Genomic DNA, 22,565 nt, shown 5'->3' on the forward strand with positions numbered 1-22,565 from the left:
TTTAAATATGTATGCTTTTTTTAAAAATAAAATCGTTGTATTTTCCCCGTATTCGTGTCGAAAGTTTAATTCCGTAAATTGCATATTTGAGAATTTGTTAATTTTTATTATTGTGGATGTCCGCCATTGTACAGTGGAATGTCCTTAAGACGTGGCAGTGCAGTGGGAGGTCCTTATGACATGACAGAAGGTGTTTTTGCGAAGTCCGTCGGGACATCCATTCCACTGCGGATGCTCTTAAGGGCGGCACAAGTTTTAAGAAATATTAAAAAAAGTGAGTGGAAAAAAATTAGTGAAATAGGGGTCTAATTTGTTAATATAGTTTGCTGTGTATTTGAAACTTGAGATGATGTTAATATAGTGACTAATTACATTATTTATATAATATGTTTATTTTAGTTCTATAAAAATAAAAAAATTGAAGTTTGTCAAAATCATTCAAAAAATTTATTTTGACTACGGAAATTTTTACTGGTCATCTTCATAAATATACCTCGATTAACAATTTATTCTAGAAAATAAAACGATAGTCAATGCACGTTACTAATAATTTAAACGGTGAGGTATTTTCGATAAAGGCCTCAAATGATGTGACAAAATTGATGCGAAAAATCAAGCGAAATGTACATACAATTGAGTATGTAAAGGAGGATCTCTGGAGCTATGGCAGTGACACAAAGCCAATTCGATGTGAAAAATACACTGAAAGAAGCTCAAGATTATTTGATCTCACCGAAGCAGCCATGAGCAAGGGCATTTCTGGACTTCCATCTTTATTCAAACCGCTTAAGATATCCCGCCATTGCACATCCATCTCTTTCTCCCTCTCTTTCCCATGCTGAAATTCATGGACTTCTTACCTCTGACCTGCTTACTTCTCATCACAATCTTGTTTCTTGACGCCACTGCGGCCCTCCAATTCCCCCAAGAAGTCATCGCTCAGCTCTCCAATCACACTCATCCTTCCTCTCCAGCACAAGCGCCGGCGCCCATTTCTTCGCCGCGCGTTCCCGCCTTGTTTATAATCGGCGATTCTTCCGTCGACAGTGGCACCAACAATTTCCTCGGCACCTTTGCGCGCGCCGATCGCCCCCCCTACGGCAGAGATTTCGACACCAATCAGCCCACCGGCCGCTTCTGCAATGGAAGAATTCCTGTTGATTATATTGGTAATTTCACTTTTTTGGGGCTTTTTTGTGAATATGAATCTCGATTTTTCAAAGTTTATTGTCCTGTGCTTTGCTGGTGATTGCAATCTTGAACTTTCCCTTTCTCTGATTTAATGCCTTTTTGGAAGGTAAAAACTAGGGTTCTTGATTGGTAATTTCTTAAGTTAGTGCTTCTTGGTTTTGATCTTGAGAATAGGCAAAGATGAATTCGAGGTCATGATGGTTTAGGCATTGGAAAAGAATGATTCTTGGATCTCCAATACCCCTTTTCTTGATCTCGCTTTTTGATGAATTGATGGTTTGAACAGCGCTTCGTCTTGGGTTGCCGTTTGTGCCAAGTTTCCTATCGCAGACTGGCTCGGTCGATGACATGATTCGAGGAGTTAACTATGCTTCTGCTGGTGCTGGGATAATCCTTTCCAGTGGCTCTGAATTGGTAAAGAAAGTTTCTAGTGCTTCAAATGCTAAATTTGTGGATTGCATTTGTTTCTTTCATTACATAGTAATATTGTTTCAAAATATGTTATGCAGGGACAACATATCTCTCTCACTCAGCAGATCCAGCAGGTGATGGATACATTTCAGCAGTTTATTATCACCATGGGAGAGGTTGCAGCAAAAAATTTTATTTCCAACTCCATTTTCTACATTTCGATTGGGAGCAACGACTACATACACTACTATCTCCTAAATGAATCCAAAGTGCAATCCTTGTACCTGCCTTGGAACTTCAACCAGTTCCTAGCCCGGGCAATGAAGCTCGAGATTCAGGTGATGAATCTTCACTGCCCTTTCTGCTTCTGCATTCACATATCTATGGTAACCTGCAAGGATTATGCTTTGTCATTTCTTACTCTTCATTTCTTTTGGAATCTTTTCTTCCTTGTTATTGTGATCTTTCCTATGTTTAAGTGAGTGTCTTTACTTAGGTAATGAAGGAAATATCGAACTTGTTATTAAAGAATCTTGCTATACTTTGTTTTGCAGAATCTGTACATTGCAAATGTGAGAAATGTGGTTGTAATGGGACTAGCTCCTTTGGGATGTGCCCCTTATTACTTATGGCTGTATGAGAGCGAGAATGGAGAATGCGTAGAGATGATAAATGACATGATAGTGGAGTTCAACTATGCGATGAGATACATGGTCGAAGAACTAAACCACGAGCTTGAAGGGGCCAACATTGTCTTCTGCGATGCATTTGAAGGCTCAATGGACATAATGAAGAACTCTGATCGTTATGGTGAGAATGTTAATCGCTCTGTTTCATATCGTGCTAGGAGAACTTGCATCTAATTCTGGATTCCCGGTTTCATTTTCAGGGTTTAATGTCACGAGTGAGGCATGCTGCGGCCTAGGCCAGTACAAGGGTTGGATACTGTGCATATCTTCTGACATGGCTTGCACGAACGCCTCTGGCCATATATGGTGGGACCAGTTTCATCCAACGGGAGCTGTCAACGAGATCCTTGCTGATAATATCTGGTCTGGCCTCCATGTAAACATGTGCTACCCCATGAATTTGCAGGAGATGGTAGCTCAAAATGCCAATGATTGACCCCTCAAATAGGCACGATACATTCTTCACTCGATTGTAGAGAATTTTCTTTTCTTTTTGTAAGTACAGATCATAGAAGAACAAACTATTGTGAAAAGGCAGTAGAAAAAGCATTTGTATTACAAATTACAATTCATTGAGAAATGAAAATGGTTTTGTTTACACTTTACAACATGAATCACACTTTGCAATAGCCTGGTGTTGAGAAACAGAGTATTATACATTAAATTTCAACATATTGCTGCTGCTCCAGTGAAAAATCGTCCTTTTCTTCCGCGAAACTGCTGAAAATATCTAAAGAAATTGGTTTATGGTTTCAACAGACCAGTTCCGAGTCAACTACTTCAGTCTCCATGACAAAGTTTGGAAATGCTAGAGTTATCTCCCTGTGATTTGGACCAAATATATTAAGGTGTCGTTAGATTCAGCTCATTACCTTGTCGTACTGAGAATGAGAATTGTGGTGGTCGACTAACTAACCTTAGATGCGGTAGAGTCATGTTCTTTGTAAGGGATGGATACTTGGCTACCAAGTGTTTCCACTCTTCTAGGTCGATTTTCCCATCTCCATTCAAATCTGCCTCTTGAAGTGTCTGTGGGGAAAAATAGTAATAACGTAAGCTTCTGATTTCAGAAAGAAATAAAAGGAAAAACAAAATCTTTACCTTGTCAACTATTGCTTCGACATCATCTTCTGAAAGTGACAATTCCGATTCTCTGAGAGTAGCTAGCACCATGTCCTTCAACTAGAGATTGTAAAGAAGAGTTGTGAGTCAGTGATTGCAAATAACAACATTTCCCAAGCGATGTATATTATTGCGTTAAAATGATCACCTCTTCTCGTTCTATAAATCCGGTGTGCCTGAGATCATACAGATTGAATGCGACTGCAATGGGACCTTTCGTGTGAGCATAAGAACAAACTATTTGTAATGCAACTGCAACGAAATCCTCAGTCATTCGGGATGATCATACTTACATGCTATTTTATCTTGTTGTGGGGTATCTGGGTGAAAGATGTTTAGTGTCCTAACAAACTCCCCAAATTCTATCACCCCATTTTTCTTTAGATCAAACAGAGTAAACAGCTGCAGAAACATCATCAAATTTATCAAAATTTTCATCATAGACTCTTGTCTGTTCGAAAAGATGAATGACAACATATACGAACCCTTTCTGCAAGGATGTTCTTGGTGCTGCTGCAATTGAAAAGTGCAAGCAAGAATTCTTCCTGTAACCAAACAAACTGTTAGGCCTAAAATACATTGATCTCGTCGTGAATGAACAAAGAAATGAAACTTACCTTGTGAATTCGGCCATCATCAATAATTGAACTGCTCAGTTGCTCAAACAGGGAGTGGAGCGCCTCTACTTCGTTCATGTTAACTGCAACCATTACCAATGAATAGTTATGAATGCAAAAAAACTAGAGTTGAACTTTCCATAGTATGCATTGGATCAAGAATGTGAGGATGAAATAATTTTGAAATTTCGACTCACAAGCCGTCTCAGAAGCAAGAACTGCGTGGTTATCGAACCCTGAAGCTTGCTTAGCTTTCGATAAGCAAAAGCAGCTAGTTATCGACTTCATAATGTTGACGAGGACTTAAAAATTCCAACTGCAGGAAAAGTTTATACAGAATCAACTTCCAGATTTCACACAAAATTGTAACATGTGTAGATGAATCATCATTCATAATCTCATAGAAATCTTGAGGCTTTCAACAAAGTAAGATCAAATGACTTCAAAAGATAAAGATCTGCACTTCTAATCAGTTGAGATCCCAATAACTAATCAATATTCTGAATCATTCAGCAAATCATTATCAATAAAAAAAGGAGTCCCAAAACTTTATATAGAAAAAAGGGGGAAAAAGTAGGTCTTGACAATAAATTTCATAGTCTTTTCAAAAAAAGACAACTTTTTTCAATGATCACCAATAAGGAAGCAGCTTCTTGCTACTTAAAAAGTTGGACCCAGAAAACATACTAGTATTATGAAAATAGTCAAATATTGTAATAATCAGACCACAAACAAAAACAATCGATTCACAGAATCACAGTTAGAAATTGTTCATAATTGAAAAAATTGAAAAATATAGCCAGCCCAATATCCAAAATACCCAAAAAAATCCTCAGCCTCCACTAATCCATGTATATGTGTTTTTGTGTGTGGTGTAGCTGTGGGATTTGAGGGGAGAGAAATAGAAATATGAGATGAACTTACCAGTTTACTTCTTTGATGTGTGTGAAGGTATTGGCTGAGCATCATACATCAGTTATATTTATAATGTAAAGTTTACCATTTGACAATTCTTTATTCAACTTTCTTGTTGTAACTCCCAATTCAATTTTCTTTTAATGTGAATTAAATTTGGACAAAATAAAGACTATGCTGCCACGTCTTTGAAATCAATGGCCCTTTTCTTTCTAAACAAATCATAAAATAAACTATTTGTCAGTCCATCTATAAAATAGTCTCAATTTTTTAGTTAAGTAGTCGACATAAATTAGTCCAGATCACATGAACAATCCTACAGTTATTTTTCTCTCTATCTATTTCCTATTTTTTCAATTTTAAATATTGTTTACTAATGAAGACTATTGAGATTAAATATATGTAGTATTTTTTCACCATTTTCATTGAAAATGTGCAAATAACATTATCAAAATAATAGTATATCACACAATCTCAATTTTTAAAATGTTTATCAGTCTTGACTCTTGATATTAATTCATACCTTCAAATGGGAATATGTTTCATTTTAAATCATACTAGAAATAGTTTTAAGAGGTTTGTTTCCTTTTTCTTTTTTTTTTCTCTTTCCCTTTTTGGAATGTTGAAGAAGTCTAAATGGGGTGGCTTTCATTTTCTTTCCAGGTAATTTCCTTTTTAAGTAGTATGCTGATAATGCATCTATATATGTCAGCATATATCTTATAATATTTGACATTTGACATTGTCATGCATTTAATGTTCATGTGGTTGACATTATTATACTCCAAAATTCACCTTCTTTAATAAACCGAAAGTGAGAGGTGATTGCAAAGAGGGGACACCTTGCACTTTCCTTATTAAATTATAAGGGTTGACATTGTCACAGTAAATCTACAATTCTAACAATATTCAAAATATTATAGCCATATATTTATGGAGCAATTTTCCCCTAAATCAACTAGAACGTACCCAACTTTAATTCAAGTAGCAATTTGCAAGTCAATTTCACTTTGGCAAACAAAAAGTTATAGTATAGGGTATTGAGGTCCCTAATACTTACATTAGTTGTTTTATCAATAATATATAGAATAGATTAATATATTTCATTATTCAAAATGGTCTTTTAATCATATCTTTATATTAATTTACAATCTTGAAATCTTGATCCATGATTTGTTTTGAGGAATCCAACTCCCAAGGAAAGTATATGCTGGCTGGAATTTTCAAGGTATGGAGTATCATCACGTTCTAATAAATTAAATGAGTATATTTTTAAATGGCATTATGAATTTGAACAATCTCTCACAATAATAATTAAAAAAAAAAAAAAAATCATTCATTCCAATCACTATTCATTAAAAATAATGATTAGGGCCAATTGGATCGTGGATATAGACAAGACAAGAATTAAAAAAATGAATCGATAATGCCATATCCATCAAGGTACAACATTTTAATATAGATTTTAATTAGGTAGATGTCTCTTTCTATTCATTTCATAATGCAGGTATGTTGACTTTGACTTATATAACCATATTAATGTCATCAGCTAGCAGCTAGTTAAGCGACCAAATATATATATAGCATTATTTAAGTCCATTAATTTCTTCATCGACCGACAACGTGTGCATTACATTTCAAAATATATTACAACACGAAGTCCTATTTTTTAGCACGAATATTAATAAGTGTAAATTGAAAAAGTTAATGTAATGCTAATATACATCTTTTCATAAAATATAAATAAATTGAGTTATAAGCATACGTATAAAAGTGAATGAAATTCTTATTTGCTAAACCGATGAAATAATAAAATGTGACTTCTAAGGTGAATAGAAGTTGACCTAACAAATAGCTAACGGGGTTGAATTCAAGAAACTATAGGCCCATATAAACTGTTATTTTTGGGCTATAGAGTTTTCGGGAATGGGCCCTGGCCCAGAAATTATGTACGAATAGATGATAAATCTGAGTTAGCCCAAAAATTATGTAGAGTTTGTTAAACCTAACAACTAATATGATATTAATGTAATTGTGCTAACATTCGAATTCAAATACACATCCTGAATTCCGTAATCCAATATTTCAAAGCCTCGTCAATTCAATTTAATAAAAAATGTGTCTTCATTTTATAATTGATACGTGTTGTCTGATATTCAGTAAATAACAATTTTAATATTTGGAGCTTCAAGAAATATCCGTGGATTGTTAATTTTACGCACTTGTCAATTTGGTAATTAAGATGTTTGTGATATTTCCTTCAGATGGTTAAAAGAAATATTAGTTGAATTATTTCGTTATTCGACTCTATATATCAATCAACACTAAAAAAAAAGTGCATGTTTGCGACCACTATTTTGCGAGCACACGTCGGTGCTCGCAAGTTTGCGAGCAGAATACGAAAACAACATCCATTTACACTCATTGTTTGCCAGCTGTAATAAAATGAGGGATTAGTGCTCGAAAGTTTGCGAGCAAAGGGTGCTCGCAACGTATTTATCCTCAACCAATTTTTAATATTTTTTTAGTAAAATAAGTTATATATTCACGTATTCTTTAGTAACTTACCAAAATAATTACATCTATCAGAATAAATTTAAGTGATATACATAAAATCAGTTTAATTAGTTAATCTATCATTAGTCTTTTAAATATAAATACACTTTTCCAATATCTTTTAGATTTGGATTAAGATTCCAATTAGGAATCATCAAATCGAATCATCTATATATGTAGCTCCAATTCAATCTAACATAACATAGCATCTCTTGTTTTCAATATTTGTAACAACTTTGAATAGCATAGCATGGATCCTCAATCATCAAGGCTTCGCCATCGACGTGGGTTGCCGCCGCTACCACCGCTTCTCATCCCTCCCTACTATCCATCACCGCCACCACCACCACTGGTTCCTTCAACTTCGTTTGTTCCACGGCCGGCTCCACTAGTTCCTCAACAACCCTATTGGATGCCTCAATTAGGTTTACCTTTCCCTCCTCAGCCGCCACAGCTGCCTTTACCTATACAAACCCTACTACAACATCGCATCCGCCTCCATCCCCTCCTCCGCCATCCCCACTTGAATTGAGGGAAAAGATTCTCAAACAGATCGAATACTATTTCAGGTTTTATTTCATGTTTCGCGTATTTATATCTATTTTTTTAGTTTATTTAATTTTACTGTTGCAAGCAATATATAAGTGTTACCTTTACGCTGTCTGCAGTGATGAGAATCTTCTAAGAGATGATTTTTTGAAAATGAGGATGGATGAGAATGGATGGGTTCTGGTTCAAGTGGTCGCGGATTTTCGAATGGTACGTAGCAATGTCTTGTTTTTATAATTTGGCATGGCTAAATTATTTATATACATAATGACTAATAATCAAAGTTTGATAATGTAACAGATGACTGCAATAACAAGGGATATTCCACTTATTCTCTTCACCATGAGAGGATATTCACAAATCGTGGAAGTGAAGGTTTGTTATTTTTTGTGCTATATATTTGAAAGGAATTAAATATGTTTAAGTATGTGTTTGTTTCAATTTGTAGGGAAAAAAATTGAGGCGACGTGATACTTGGCACTTGTGGTTAAGTTATTGGGACCATGGCAAATTCATCACCAGAAATAAAGAAACCAAATTATATTTTATCTAATTTACAAGACTTATGTATGTTTTTTAATGTTAAAAAAAAAAAAAAAAACTAAATAGATATATATATATATATATATATATTGTTTGTAATTTAGTTTGTGGATCAAAGATTTTTCGCCTGAGATTTCGACATGTGTCTTTCCCCGAGATTTTTGGTGTTTTTGATTTGTAGATAATTAATTGAGTCTATATATAATTGGTTTTTATTGTGAGAAACGTCTTTAATTTGTATCAAAAACCCTAACTCAATATATTTCACATAGAATAAAAACTCTAATAAGTGTATCTAGTGTTCAGCAAACATGAATATATTACATATGAATATATGATGATACGGCTATACTCGAAAAAATCTTTTACAATGAGTTATCTAAAAACTTTTGTAAAGAAAATCAATGACTGCCCATATATATTCCACGGTTGGGGAACTAAGTCCTCCATCTAATGATAATTATTGTAAGCTGCCAGAAAATATCATAAATCGTTAAAAACGACTCAGAAAATATGTTCATCGGAAAATAAGAAGTACTAAAAGGTGTTTACGTTGCCAGAAAATATCATAAATCTTTGTAGATTTGTCACATTTACCTTCACAACTCGCAAAAAAGAAGTCTCAGATACTGATGGACAAATCCATCACCAATTATCAAATATTTGTCAGTGAACAGTGTTACTGATGAAATATCGACAGATTATGGATGTTGGTAATTAGGTTGATGCTAAATAATTTTATAGACATATTATGTCGTCGGTAATATTACATACTTCCATTTTGGCGGATTATTCCATCAGGAAAACGCATTGGCAATTTTAGACCATTCTGTCACTAATTCCGCCATTGGTGTTTGTGAAATGGTGTCTTAATATTCGCACAATGATTTGAAATTTGCATGATAGTAGTGATTTGCTATTCTGATTGTTTATTCCAATTATTCCGATTAAATTATATTTTTATTATTTTCCTTATTCAAATATTATTTTGTTCATGACAATATCTACTATTATTATTCAACTCCACATCTAAAACTAATATTACATTCTTATTTTAGTTTTATGTTTGATTATTTTATACAGTTGGTATCATGTAATTATTGATAGCATCAAAACAGTGCATGGCTTGTGATTTTTGCATCCATCAACTAATTTTTTTTTCTCAACAGGTTTTTAGTCCTAAGAGAGCTAGATGGTAATGTTTTTTTCTTTAACAACTAGGGAAATGCCTATATTTTTGTAATGAGCGTGTTGTACCACAATTGATCTCACCACATTTTAATTAGTTGAAGCATACAAACTATACAAGATACAACTAATTAGAAAACGAGTTGGGATTTTTATGAATAAATAAAAATTATACAATTTTTTTAATATGCCAAATTGGGGTAGTTTATTTCAAATAATACTCGAATCCGTTCAATCCACCAATGTTTTTCATCTTTCCTCAAAAAAAAAAAATATTATACCTGTACAGGCGTACTATAAAAATGGATATTTTTAGATAACATGAATTTAATGCAAAATTGGTAACATAGGAAAGATATAAAACATAAATAATTCAAATATTATTAATAAAAAATGGGTACAGAAATGATTTTATCAAAAATACAATGGATTATTTTTATGGAGTGGATTGTATCGGAAATTATATTTATTTTTAAGAGAAAGTAAAGAGAATTAAAGTTTTGAATTTTTTTTTATATAAATCGGAAAAAATTGTGACATCTCCAATTGTCTTATTTATGTGACAATATAATCCAAAAATGAAGATACGATTTGAAACAGATGCGCACGTGGAAGTTTCCGCTACTAATAGGGTCCCACAACCTAACCTCATTAACTAAATTAACTAACTAATTCAATCCAAAATCAAAAAAAAAAAATTCTAACAAATTTCCGTCGCCATAGAAATTGCAGTCTCGATTATCGCATCCTTATTGAAGAACATTGCCGATTGTGAAATGCGAGCTTTAGACAATGAGAGATGAAGAAACCTCGCAACGTTGATCCGACGAAACCCAATCACAAATCCTCCAGAAATAGGGCTCACAAACTTGATTGCGACAGAAAAACCGCCAAGAGAAGCTTCTACGACCTCTCCATCCCTCTCTTCTTCTCCTTCTGGTGTGGCATTGTCTTATTGCATGCTAAATTTGGCATCACTCGCGGAAATGAAGGTATCCCTTTTTTCTATAATCGTAATTTGTCCAAGGATTGATTTTTTTTTTATTGCGTTGAAATTGACTGAGGAAAGTCCTGTATGAAGGAATTTTGTTGATTAGGGCAAGTTTAATATTGTGGGAATTAGTTAAAAGGTGGTTAATTTTGGCAATTGCAAGTTGTAAATTATGCAATGTTTGGTGGCTGAGATGGGATGATTTTCAGGTGATTTGCTTGCGTGTGGGGGGATGTGTCTCGATGAGAAGTTGCGTAACAATAGTGTTCATGTTTCAGAAACTGGATATGAGAATGGAGTGGTGATGGAGCAAGATGTGTCTGTGATTGTTGAGGATTTCCCGGTTCATCCAAATGTGGAAGATTTGATCAGTGGGGCTAGTGAGCTAGAAGAGCTCTTGTCCATTGTGCTTGGTTATGATTCCTTCACCTGTCAACTCGAACCACACCAAGAGGTCGGGAAAATCGAGCCAGCAGAAGCACAGAATGGGAGGATTCACTTGACCTACCCGAATTTCGATGAGTTCAAGTACATCTCCTCCAAAGGAAAGATTGGTTCTCCTCGCCAGCTTGTCAACATCACCCACCGCCTTGAGCCCGATGGGACGCCCTACAACTACGCCTCAGCTATAAAGGGGGCGAAAGTGGTTTCTCATAACAAGGAGGCGAAGGGAGCCAGCAACATACTGGATAAGGACGACGACAAGTATCTGAGGAACCCCTGCTCGGTCGGGGGAAAGTATTTCATCATTGAGCTTGCTGACGAGACTCTGGTTGATGCTGTAAATATAGCAAATTTTGAGCACCACTCATCCAATTTCAAGGATATAGAGCTGTATGGGAGCTTGGATTACCCGACTGAGGAGTGGGACACATTGGGGTCGTTCGCTGCTGCAAACTCTAAGCATGTTCAGTGTTTCAAGCTGCCGGTGCCAAAATGGGTTCGGTATTTGAAAGTGAACTTGTTGAGTCATTATGGCTCTGATTTCTACTGCACACTGAGTGTGGTGGAGGTTTTTGGAGTTGATGCTATTGAACAGATGCTTGAGGATTTTATCATTCCCGACTCTTCTGCTAATGGAGTGTCGAATCGCAATTTGACTGCACTGCCTTCGGCAGTACCAGAACAGAGCTCCAACGCCTCTGCAACCGGTTATGTTGCTCATCCGGTTGTGGAGCCTGATGAGGGGCAGCATCTCATTGTTGATATTCCGAAGAAACCGGTTTCTGGAAGTGGCCCGGCTGATCTTCTGCACAAGGCTAGGCAGCTCCCTCATAGCAGAGTGCATGCGGATGCTGCCCTTAAGGTCCTGTTGCAGAAGGTCAGATCACTCGAGTCGAACCTGTCGGTGCTGGAGGACTACATCAATGAACTTAACAGGAGAAGGGTGGATTATCTGCCTGAGCTCGACAAGAAGCTAAATAAGTTCTCTGCTCTTCTGGAGAAGACAAAACTGGAGATGAAAGGCCTCTTGGAGTGGAAGGAGATTATGGTATTTACACATACATGTACACTCCAATGTGCTTTGTTTATTCACTTAACACACTCTTTGTTTTGTTCAGGAAAAAGGAATCCTCGAGCTGGAGTCGTGGAGAACCCTCGTCTCTATACAGATGGAAATCTTGGTCGATCAAAACAACATGCTGAGGTTTTTTTTTTTTGCGTGTATTTTGCTCTACAAAACCATATTTCCACCACTTTGAATTGAATATGTTGTGCAGATTGGAGGTTGAGAAGGTGGTGCAAGATCAAGTGAGTTTGGAGAGCAAAGGGCTAGTCATTTTGACAGTGGGCTTGTGCTTCGCGCTCAAGATGATTCTTGAGAGGCTAACGAAGCAGTTCGGCGCTCCAGCGGCTGGCCAGTCGAATGGAGGTTGGATTTTAGTTGTCATGTTCTGTAGTATGACTATGCTTATTCCTCTATTCTACGGTTAGTTTCCTCATTGTTGATCTCTCCATTTCTTTATTCTTTTGAGTAATGGCCTTAATATATAATCATGGATTGCATTTGAGTTTCTGCTCATGTAATGTGTAATGTTGAATTTGGGATTGATAGTATTTGTCTATTTGATGTGGTTTTGTTATTTTAGCAGTGCTACTCATAGTTTCTGTTGTATACTCTTTTAAGCATGTTTGATGTTGAATATGCAAATGATATTGTCATTAAAAACAATACTCCCTTTATCTGCTATTAATTGACTCGATTTGACTCAGCTAAGGTTTTAAGAAATATTATGGAAATTAGCTAGAAAAAGTTAGTGGAAGATATGTCTTATTTTCATATAATAGTTTTATAATAAAATGTGAGTGAGATAAAATTAGTCGAATATCGGGTCCATTACTTAAAACTAGTACCCAGAGTTCCATTTGAGTTCGGCTAAAATTTCAAGAAATATAAAGAAGTGGATGGAAAAAGATAATAGAATGAGAGATCAGTTTTTATATAGTACTATATTATTTTCATAATAAAATGTGAGTGAAATGAGTTTGTAAAATATGAGATCGACCTATTATTATAGTAAAAGTGAACCAACACTCCTAATTGCAGATGGACTAAAATGATAAATCAAGACTCTTAATGACAGATGACGAGATGAAGGGAGTAAAAATCAATTGAGACTTATTCATGAACAGATGAAAATAACAAATACTTTAATCACTTTTTAGTATGAATAGATATATTAAAAATCAAAACCCAACTAAAAAAATTAAAAATAGTAAAATATGTTTCACACAGATTGTGTGTTATTTGATGTTACAAAAATACCCCTGAATTGGTGTCGTATTTGCGTAGTCCTACCCTACCCTTCGACACACCTCAAAAATGGATTCAGTTGCAAAACGACCAATACTTTCTCCCTCCTAACCCTTCTCTTTCTCTCTCCAAATATACAATTGATTAGGGTTTTCAATACAAAGTGCCAAGCTCGAAAAGAGGGGAAAAGAAAAAGGCGCTTAGAATTGTACCCTTCCTGAAAAGGAAATTACATGCAAAACCATATTTTTGTCTTCTTGAATAGTACAAGGTAAAAATAGTTAGGGTTTTAACAAATTGGGTTGTTTTTGCTCTTGCCCCTTTCATGAATTGCGAGAATTTCTTCAATCGATGTCACTTCAATTTCATGGTGTGTGAATGGATTTTTCGGTTTTCGCGGCCGATTATTCCTCGTTTTTGATAGCCCTAGTAGCAACTATTTTCTGTTTGGTTCTCGCGAGCGCTGTGATTTTCCAGAGAGTGAGGTTAGGGCTGGGTCGTTCCAATTGCGCTAGTCCGAGTGAGGAGAGGGAAATCGGTGGTGGGGAAATGACTGCGCGGGTGATTGGAGGTGTGAGTGAGAATGGCGGGGAGAAGGCGGGGGAGAGACAGTCTGGGGCGTCGATGATGGAGCAGCTGGTGCCGGAGATCACCACGCATGCCTTGAGTTACTTGGATTATCCGAGCCTCTGCCGCCTCTCCATGACGAATTCACTCATGCGGAGAGCTGCCAATGACGACAATGCGTGGAAGGCGCTCTACCATAAGGTTCGATTTCTTTTCTTTTGTTCTTGATTTGTGAATTGCTCCCTGTTGTTTGAGTTGATGTGGTTGATTTTGCTGGGATGTGAGGGCTACCTGGTTTAATTGTTGAAATGGAAACAAAGGGGACAAGAAGTCAGAATTCAAGATTTGACTGTTCATTGATGTTATAAGAGCTTAAAGTGTTTTAAAGAAAAAAGGCTTTGGCGCATGGGGCAATGATTGAAAGCAGTGGTAGGTTATTGGCTGCTTAGGAAGCCAATAAATTCAATGATGTGTTAGAAATCATATGGGTTTTGGATCACGATGCTTGTGCATATCTCTGCATTTTGCTGTTCAACTGTTTCATTTGGGTTAATGGCATTTATTTATGTTATTTATTTTCATTTTTTGTTGTATTTATTGAAATTTTGAGAAGAGTATTGAACATGGAAAAATAATTTTGTGTAATGTCTGGGATGTACAACTTTGTCAGTTACTCTTTGACCTGCTTCCCCTTCTTTGTGTGTCTGATCTGTTATATAGTATATCATTGTTTCTTAAGCTTTTCCTTCTTCAATTGTCGTTTTCCATTTCAAGTAGTTACATTTGTATTGTTCATATATGCTATTATTGTAGTAGTTTAGAATTTCTTATGGACTTAAGCAAAGGCTCGTGTAATGTGTTAATCCTGATATAGTTGTTGAAGAAGTGTTATCTTACATGGTAATAAGGCCTACCAGATTGGAGCTGAAGGGTAATTAAATTCATTCGTGATTGTAGCTGCGCTGTCAACATTTGCCATACATGACTTGAGAATTTCTTGGTCCAATTAATAGAGAAATTCTTAATTCTTGCTTTATCTTGTAGTAAAATATCATTTTAAAATAGCTATACTTGCTTCTTGTAGTTTTTTACGAGCTTATGTTACTTCTCCTGGTGAAGACCAGAGGTTTTGTTCATACTTCATATCCTTTCCCATATCTGAGAAATGGAAAATGTATGCTTGTTGCCAAAGACAAATTCTATAGTCTAGTACACCCCCGCTCTGTCTCTCCCCAGCACATACAAGCATCCCTGTTTTCACTGTGAATACTGGCATGGTCAATTGTCACCATTTAAAAGAAAAAAGTAAAGCTTATTGTCATATTGAATGTTGTAGCTGAGAGAGTGGAGTTGCCCATTAATATCCTTGAAGAATAAATTATTTTGTTATCTGCAACTTCGAGTTCTAAATCATTATTGATTTGGAAAGTTCACTGGTTGAGCTCCACATTTTGTGCTATTTGTTGTTTATCACAATGTTATGGTTAAAAATTGCTATCAATAGGTTGCCGCCTTATATGTTCTTTGGGATGCTTAAGTTCATATATTTAAGGACCTTGCATAAATATGATCTAAGGTTTAACGCCAATTCTCTATTCATACATAAATAATCCTTCTCCTCCATACTTAATCTCCCCATATGACAAAAAAATTCCACTTCCTCCCATGCATATTGTAACATGATTTGCTTAATGTTCTCTTCCATAAATTTCCTTTTCTGCCAATGCATTTTTCAATTGAAATGCTTTCATACTTCAGTTATTCATTTCATGCTTATTTAGGTCTATTATGCTTATTATGTTGCTTTTATAATTCCCCCCCTTTTTCTAATAGGATTTCACTTTGGAGCAAGACAATGTAACCCCACCTAATGGGTGGAAAGCATATTACGCCGCAACAAGAGCTGTCGTTACTGTAAATGCTGAATTTTTTAGGATTATCAGGGAAAGATTGCTTCAAGCTATGCGTCAGTTTTGGCTTCATGCTGATTATGTGAAGTGTTTCCATGCAACTGGGGAGTCATTTAGTGGGTATGCTACCTTCTGCATAGTTATTTAATTTATTCTATCTTCTAATCATTTATTTTTATTAAGGTGATATTGAAATGAGATTCTTAAATTTCGTTGGTTAGATTGTGCAATAAAAAAGCATGCCAAAGTTTAATCAGCATACTCACTCATAACAAACTTGATATCTTTGGGTCCCCAAACCTTTAGTTTTCTTATTCAAGACCTCATTTCTGAAGTCTTCTCTGCATCTAACATAGACATCCATTTGGTACATTAGTTTTGGGCACTACTCGTTTGTTATGATATCTGTGAAACATGATATTTGCATTTCATTATGCCTTATAGCTTTGCCATCATGTTAAATCCTTTGTACAAATTCAGCATACATGAGCTTAACACGTTGGTTGACTCTGTCTCTAGTTATAATGCAGTGATGGGGAGCTGGCAGCTAGCATTTAACTGGGAGAATGTGGCTGATTTCCGGATACAAGATGTTAGGGTTCGAGTAATGCCAAGTATGGCTTGGGTGACTATGAAAGCTTATCTTGACATTGGTGCTGGTCCGTTCCATGTGACAAATATATACGAGTTGCATGATGGCAGATGGTACATGGTGCACCATCACTGCTCGGCGTTGCTGATGCACGGAGGAGGTGGGCATGGGCAACAACTTGTGCATGTGTAAAGGAGGTAGATGGTAGACGATAAGAATCAATCGATGTTGATGATAATGAAACAGATTCATCATAGTTGAAAGAAAGATGTATTGGGGAAATTTTATTTGCTTGCTTTTTATCAAATCCCCTCTGTCAATTCTTGGTGCCTTAGTTTCCTTGGCAAATTTTATGGCAAAATACATGCACAGAGAAGTTTGTTTTTCTTCTTATTTAGGTTGATTTTTTAGTTAGTAGTCATACTCTTTCGATTCTTGTATTGAAAGAGCTCTCTTACCATCTCAGAGTATGCATCAAATTGCTAATTCTCCTTTACATTTAATAAGGGACAGTACAATATACTATGCAGTAAGAAAAAGCAATAGACTATACTCCCTTTGTTTTAAGGAAGATGACTTTTTTTTGGCGATACGAGATTTTATGCAGTTTTATTTTATGCGTTGAGTAAAGAGAATAACTTCAATAAAGTAAGATAGAGGAATAAAGTAGGGATAAATGTGATTTTAGTTTAAACAATGTGTTATCTTAGTTGGGACAAATAAAAAAGATAGGTGAGTCAGTCATCTTTAGTTCGCGGGACAAAGCGAGTATAAAATTGTTGAATCCAATGCCAATAACAATACTCTTGTTTAAGATGTATTCCCTTTCTCCCAAGTAATATGAGTTCGAGCCATCTCAAAATAATTAGTCACCAATAAATTTCTTTTTGAAATTATTCTTTTTCCAATTTTATTCTTCTTTTTCATCCTTTATTATCTCCCTACTTTTTACCAACCACTTTTAAGTTTTTAATACTAGTATTAATTTTGTAAATTTTGTGTTCAAAAGAAAAGCTTAATACTGATTAATTAAAAAGGCCAAAGAAATGCAAAATGTAATTGGAGATGCACTTCTTTTGTAAATTGTAAATACTCAAACCTTTTTCCCCTAAAAATTACTGAAGCTGCAATTGTGTGTTCCGTTGAAGCTGAGTTCTCACCCAAATTCTTCCATTTTTCTTCCAAATCAGTCAAATTTGCTTTAGTTTATGGACCCTCACGGAGTCGATGCAGCGGCTAACGATCAATCGGACGGGAATTCATCCGATTCATCCGCGGAGGAGGATAAAGCCATACGCGAGGTGATAGGGGAGGTCGCATTGGTGATGCAGCAGTACTTAGTAAAGTGGGCAGGAGCACACCTGGCTAAAGCCAATGAAGAAGCCGAAGCCGAAGAGGAAGAGGAGGAGACGGAGGAAGAAACAGAAACCGAAGAGGATGAGGAAGAAACCGAAACGGAAGAGGATGAGGAAGAAGCCGAAGCCGAAGCCGAAGCCGAGGAGGAAGACGGCGGTAGAAAGAAAGGCAAAAAAGAGTACGATGATGAGGGCGGACTAATTATTTGCCGCGTGAGTTTCCATTTCAATTTATTGCTGAAGTAATTCGGTATTCATTTTTGAGTTGAGAGATTTTTGTGCTCTATTACGTTTGCAGGTGATCTTCAATTTTATAGATGGTTTGCTTTCGATAACTAGGTTTAGGGTTTATTGCTAATTCACAGTGATTGGAGATTTAAGAGGGTAAGTAATAAGGGTTTAGGGGCAAACATTCATATTCTAGAATCTGAAACTGTTTTTGTGATGGATGATTCAGTGTTCAGCCATTTTACAATGAATTGCTGCCATCTTTTCATTCACGAGTTCTTAGATGCTGACATTTGTATTAGCTCTTGTCTTGTGCCCCTATTAAAAGGAGTTGATTCCTAAAATCACCTCTTACAATGTAACACATTATGTTCTGATATCCTGTTTGTTTCTTATCTGTGTAGTTATCTGACCAGAGAAGAGTGACACTAACTAAATTGGAAGGGGAGACTCTGGTATCAATTACGGAGCATGACAAGCGAGATGGCAAAGAGCTTCCAACGGCCCAAGGTAAATTATTCTACTGCTGAAAGCTTATGTGAATAGCTCTGTACTTATTGTTTGTCTTAATCTGTTCACCATACATTCTTTATTCAGTTTGAATTACTTTGTCCTCTGTCATCCATATTTATGGACTTGAACGAGTAGGTTTAGTTTAGATGGGGAGTGTAACTTCTAGTTGACGAAATATCCAAATATGCATATATATGAAGTAAATCCTAAACCGTTGCAAGTATAGTTGTTATACTTTTTCCATTCAGCTGTACGTGTGGAGTGAAGCTAATTCAAGAAACAGACTTAGAGGGAAATATGGTGAGTATGAACATGGAATATAATGAAAAGGATCTATAAATTTTAGAATATCCTGTCATGTTCCTGGGTAAATTGAATGCAAACTGGACCAGCTTTTCTCAGAATTTTAGATGGTCCGTCAGGATGAGATGTATATCGTTGTCTGATTGGCCTCTAGAAACTATAATTGCTTCTTGTTGATTTCTGAAATGTGCAGGAATAAGCTTGACGGCCGATGAGTGGGCTTCCTTCAAGAAGAATGTACCTGATATAGAGAAGACCATCAAGATGATGGAGTCGAGGTGAACTACTCAGTTTCGTTCATTCCAAACCAACATGTTTTGATCTCCGTCTTTAGGTACTACTACTAGTGATATTATTAGTGCATATTATGTGTCATTTTGCTCTCTAGAAACCGGGTGCGACCCGGCGCGTTGGAGGAAAATCTCAACTTCGCCTCGTTCTCGGTCAATGAAAGCCCTCCCATGGGGACTAAAGCGGCAAGTCCAAGCATTGAAATCCCACCCTACTCTTCTGTAGATAAGTACACGCTGACCAATTGGGATGCTTCACACACGCTCTCGACGTGAAGTATTTGTCCACGATGCTCGCTGACGATACGTCTTCGGATGTCCGAGGAAAATCAAAAGCTGCATGAAGAGATGATTGTTTTACTCCGGAACAAATTATTGAGGAAATAATTTAGGATTTTACATTTAAACTTTTATGAATTTTAATTAACGTAATTTTATGAATTTTAATGGAGTAATATGTTATTTTTATGAATTATAGTGTTATTTTTAAATTGGGTGGTAATTAAAAAAGAATAAAATAAATTAGTGAAACTACTTCATTTTTTAGACAAATGGGCCATGAGGCCATCTACTTTTTCATTTATTTTTCTTATTTATCTAATTCGTTTATATTGTATCTTCTAAATAAATTGATTTAGAAATTACTACTAAAATTAAATAGAGTAAATTATATATAAGGGCGCAACCGGATTAGTACCGGTGAGCTCTTGATCTGCAGTCAATAACACTGTAATCCACATCTAATTATACTTCCATTATATTTATATTTTTGGAAGTTGTCTATTCCAAATGAAAAACTTAAATTTAATTAGGATAGGATGGAAATGGAATATTAATTTTTTTTAATCATATGTTACATTTTTAAAATTTAAAAAGTGTCTTATTCCAAATGGAACACTTAAAATTAAGTAGGGGAAGGATTTTGACAATTTGGCATTATTTCGTCTCCGAATTTCCGACAGCGCCGCCTTCTCATGCCGAGCTGCGGCGCCGCTCGATTCCTTCGTCTATTTTGGAGCTATCTTAAAAGGACGGAGTTCGTCGGGGCATGCTGGCACACATGCAACTGGATGAAATGATAAAACATGAGGCAAATTAGTTCAGATTCAATTGACTGCAATAAACAATAAGGTGAACAACAACGTGCAACACATAAATCAACAATTTTTGCTTACAGAATCATAGCATTGCCATAAAATCATAGGTCAATATTCTGGAACACCACACGACCAGATAACAAAACATAAGCCAAACTTTACGAACAACAAGATGTAACACGTAAAACAGCAATTAGTACAACCTACAAAACAACACCAAAAACAGAGCAATATTCAATCAAAATCACAAAATACTCTTCGATTTGACAAAATTGGCAAACAATCCATCACTAAATATGACAATAATCCATAGCGCGATAGACAACACATGAAAAATTGGTCGAGAATTGATAATGTAACGAAGCCCACCTTCTGGAAAAACATCCAGATCAAAGTTGATAATCGATTCACCCATATTCGAACGAATTTATGGAATGGATTGCAGAGAGAACATAATCGATTGCACAGGTGGTGTGATTGCAATTGAGATGAATCGATTGTAAAGATCAAAGTGAGAATAATAGAATGTGAGTGCAAAGAGTTAGTGGAAAGTGGGGTCCGTGTACATAAATGGAAAAAAAAAGCAAAATGGACAACTTTTCACTGACGGACCGAAATAGCAAAACTGGACAACATTTCACGGATGGAGGGAGTATTATTTAAAAGCAATACAAAAGTAGTGACTTCAGAAATTTATAACAAAATTTCACGATTTCGAATTTGATCCAAAATAAATATACAATTTTTAGTCAGAATAATTATTTTTTTCTTGAATTTGAAGATATTTAATTTAAAATTTAATATTTTCTTAAATTATTACGGAATGATTAGCATAATTTATTTTAAGTTAATTCGTATTTATAAATTTATTTTCAATGGAGAATGTTGAAAAAATTTGATTATGTATGTACAATTTGTGTAAGTTTATTGTTATCCAAATAAAGATAAATGTACATAAAATGTACACATACATAATACCCCTAAGTTTTAAATTTATTGAATTATATATGAATTGTTTTTATTATTAGTTAATAGTAGTAATACAAAAGAAGTGATGTAGGAAATTCATAACAAATTTTCACATGATTTTGAGTTTGATTTTAAATAAATATTTTCTCAACGTTCCGCGGTAGTAAAGTCATTTCTTTTTGTCACGGATATTAAGAAAGAGATATTAAAGTATATTAAATAAAGAGATAATAAAGTGGAGTAGTAAAGAGAGAAAAATAAAGAGAATATTAATAAAGTAAGAAAATGTATTGAGTAGGAGAGGAAAATAAGTTGCTTTTTGCTAAAAAGGAAACGACTTTACTATGATGGAACATATTAGCTACTAAAATAGAAAGATGACTCAATTATCATGGAACGGAGGAAGTACAAATTTTAAATAAAATAATCTTAAATTTGTAGATATTTAAGTTAAAATTTACTAATATTTTCCATAAACTTTATATGTGTATAATACCCTCAAATTTTAAATTTAATTGAATTATTTATAATATTAGTTTTGTTAATAGAATAGCAATAGCAAGAATTGTCATAAGGAAATTTATAACAAATTTTCACACGATCAAATCCAAAACAAATATACAATTTTTAATTAAAATAATATTTTAATTAGTTTTATATCATTTAATTATCTGATGTTTTTTAGTTTAAGCTACAAATAAAATTATATTTTATGTCTCTTATTTTATGTTCAACGCGACACTAACCCTACCTCCTATCGACTCCACTGCCTCTCACGACGCAACTGCAGCGTCCTCGAAGCCGCCGCCTCCTCGACGCCGTCGTCTTCTTCCGCCCATCCCTGCCTCTCATCTCACGGTTTTTTTCTCCCCCGCTCTCTATCTCAATCTACCCCGCAGTGCTCATCTAAATTTTGCATATTCAATTACTTTGTGGAATCACGTTTTGTTGACTTTGTTAAATTAATAGCCTTAGATATTTGTCACTGGAATCACATTGTTTGAGAACTAAATGTGAGGTGCATATGAGTAAAATATTTAAAGTTGGATCCATATTGAGAATGATTAGATATGCTTGAAAATGAAAGGATCTTCATCTCCATCTCACTGCACGACTTGATTCTTCATGATCAAAATCTATTATTATTAGTATCATTTAATCAAATTTGGTTGTTACTCGTCATTTGATATTGCAATTTCGTTAGTTTAGAAAAT

General features: G+C 35.2%; 6 protein-coding genes across 8 annotated transcripts; 5 read left to right on the plus strand and 1 right to left on the minus strand.

The window, feature by feature from the left end:
* Nucleotides 1-685: 685 nt before the first annotated feature.
* LOC125212105 (GDSL esterase/lipase 7-like) lies at nt 686-2,899 on the plus strand. Its single transcript, XM_048112161.2, has 5 exons — nt 686-1,169; nt 1,478-1,605; nt 1,701-1,940; nt 2,157-2,412; nt 2,492-2,899. Exons 1-5 carry the CDS (start codon nt 836-838, stop codon nt 2,725-2,727), a joined length of 1,194 nt encoding a protein of 397 aa, XP_047968118.1. The 5' UTR covers nt 686-835; the 3' UTR covers nt 2,728-2,899.
* Nucleotides 2,803-5,024, minus strand: LOC125212107 (calcineurin B-like protein 7). Its single transcript, XM_048112162.2, has 9 exons — nt 4,955-5,024; nt 4,228-4,346; nt 4,031-4,113; nt 3,899-3,958; nt 3,707-3,815; nt 3,562-3,614; nt 3,393-3,473; nt 3,208-3,320; nt 2,803-3,113 (listed from the first exon to the last, which is right to left on the minus strand). Exons 2-9 carry the CDS (start codon nt 4,316-4,318, stop codon nt 3,044-3,046), a joined length of 660 nt encoding a protein of 219 aa, XP_047968119.1. The 5' UTR covers nt 4,319-4,346; nt 4,955-5,024; the 3' UTR covers nt 2,803-3,043.
* A 3,179-nt stretch (nt 5,025-8,203) lies between these two features.
* LOC148930903 (la-related protein 1B-like) lies at nt 8,204-8,603 on the plus strand. The gene is made up of 3 exons (XM_089067903.1): nt 8,204-8,260; nt 8,351-8,425; nt 8,499-8,603. The coding sequence occupies exons 1-3, from the start codon at nt 8,204-8,206 to the stop codon at nt 8,601-8,603; spliced, it is 237 nt and encodes a 78-aa protein (XP_088924029.1).
* A 1,874-nt stretch (nt 8,604-10,477) lies between these two features.
* LOC125214398 (SUN domain-containing protein 5) lies at nt 10,478-12,823 on the plus strand. 2 transcript variants are annotated; one of them, XM_048115405.2, is made up of 4 exons: nt 10,478-10,773; nt 10,982-12,264; nt 12,335-12,420; nt 12,494-12,823. In XM_048115405.2, exons 1-4 carry the CDS (start codon nt 10,581-10,583, stop codon nt 12,705-12,707), a joined length of 1,776 nt encoding a protein of 591 aa, XP_047971362.1. In that variant the 5' UTR covers nt 10,478-10,580; the 3' UTR covers nt 12,708-12,823. The 2 variants fall into 2 exon arrangements, with proteins under 2 accessions (XP_047971362.1, XP_047971363.1); XM_048115406.2 differs by having other exon boundaries at nt 11,051-12,264.
* A 764-nt stretch (nt 12,824-13,587) lies between these two features.
* LOC125214399 (F-box protein SKIP8-like) lies at nt 13,588-16,989 on the plus strand. Its single transcript, XM_048115407.2, has 3 exons — nt 13,588-14,295; nt 15,928-16,124; nt 16,524-16,989. Exons 1-3 carry the CDS (start codon nt 13,906-13,908, stop codon nt 16,786-16,788), a joined length of 852 nt encoding a protein of 283 aa, XP_047971364.1. The 5' UTR covers nt 13,588-13,905; the 3' UTR covers nt 16,789-16,989.
* A 578-nt stretch (nt 16,990-17,567) lies between these two features.
* Nucleotides 17,568-19,757, plus strand: LOC125211702 (uncharacterized). Of its 2 annotated transcripts, XM_048111608.2 has the most exons (4): nt 17,568-18,164; nt 18,584-18,689; nt 19,189-19,273; nt 19,384-19,757. In XM_048111608.2, exons 1-4 carry the CDS (start codon nt 17,805-17,807, stop codon nt 19,559-19,561), a joined length of 729 nt encoding a protein of 242 aa, XP_047967565.1. In that variant the 5' UTR covers nt 17,568-17,804; the 3' UTR covers nt 19,562-19,757. The 2 variants fall into 2 exon arrangements, with proteins under 2 accessions (XP_047967565.1, XP_088923544.1); XM_089067418.1 differs by having other exon boundaries at nt 17,618-18,164; nt 19,189-19,524.
* Nucleotides 19,758-22,565: the final 2,808 nt, after the last annotated feature.

This window comes from Salvia hispanica, chromosome 3 (assembly GCF_029641045.1).
Source record: "Salvia hispanica isolate PSC_SH4W2 chromosome 3, Shi_PSC_v1, whole genome shotgun sequence".
NCBI lineage: Eukaryota > Viridiplantae > Streptophyta > Magnoliopsida > Lamiales > Lamiaceae > Salvia > Salvia hispanica.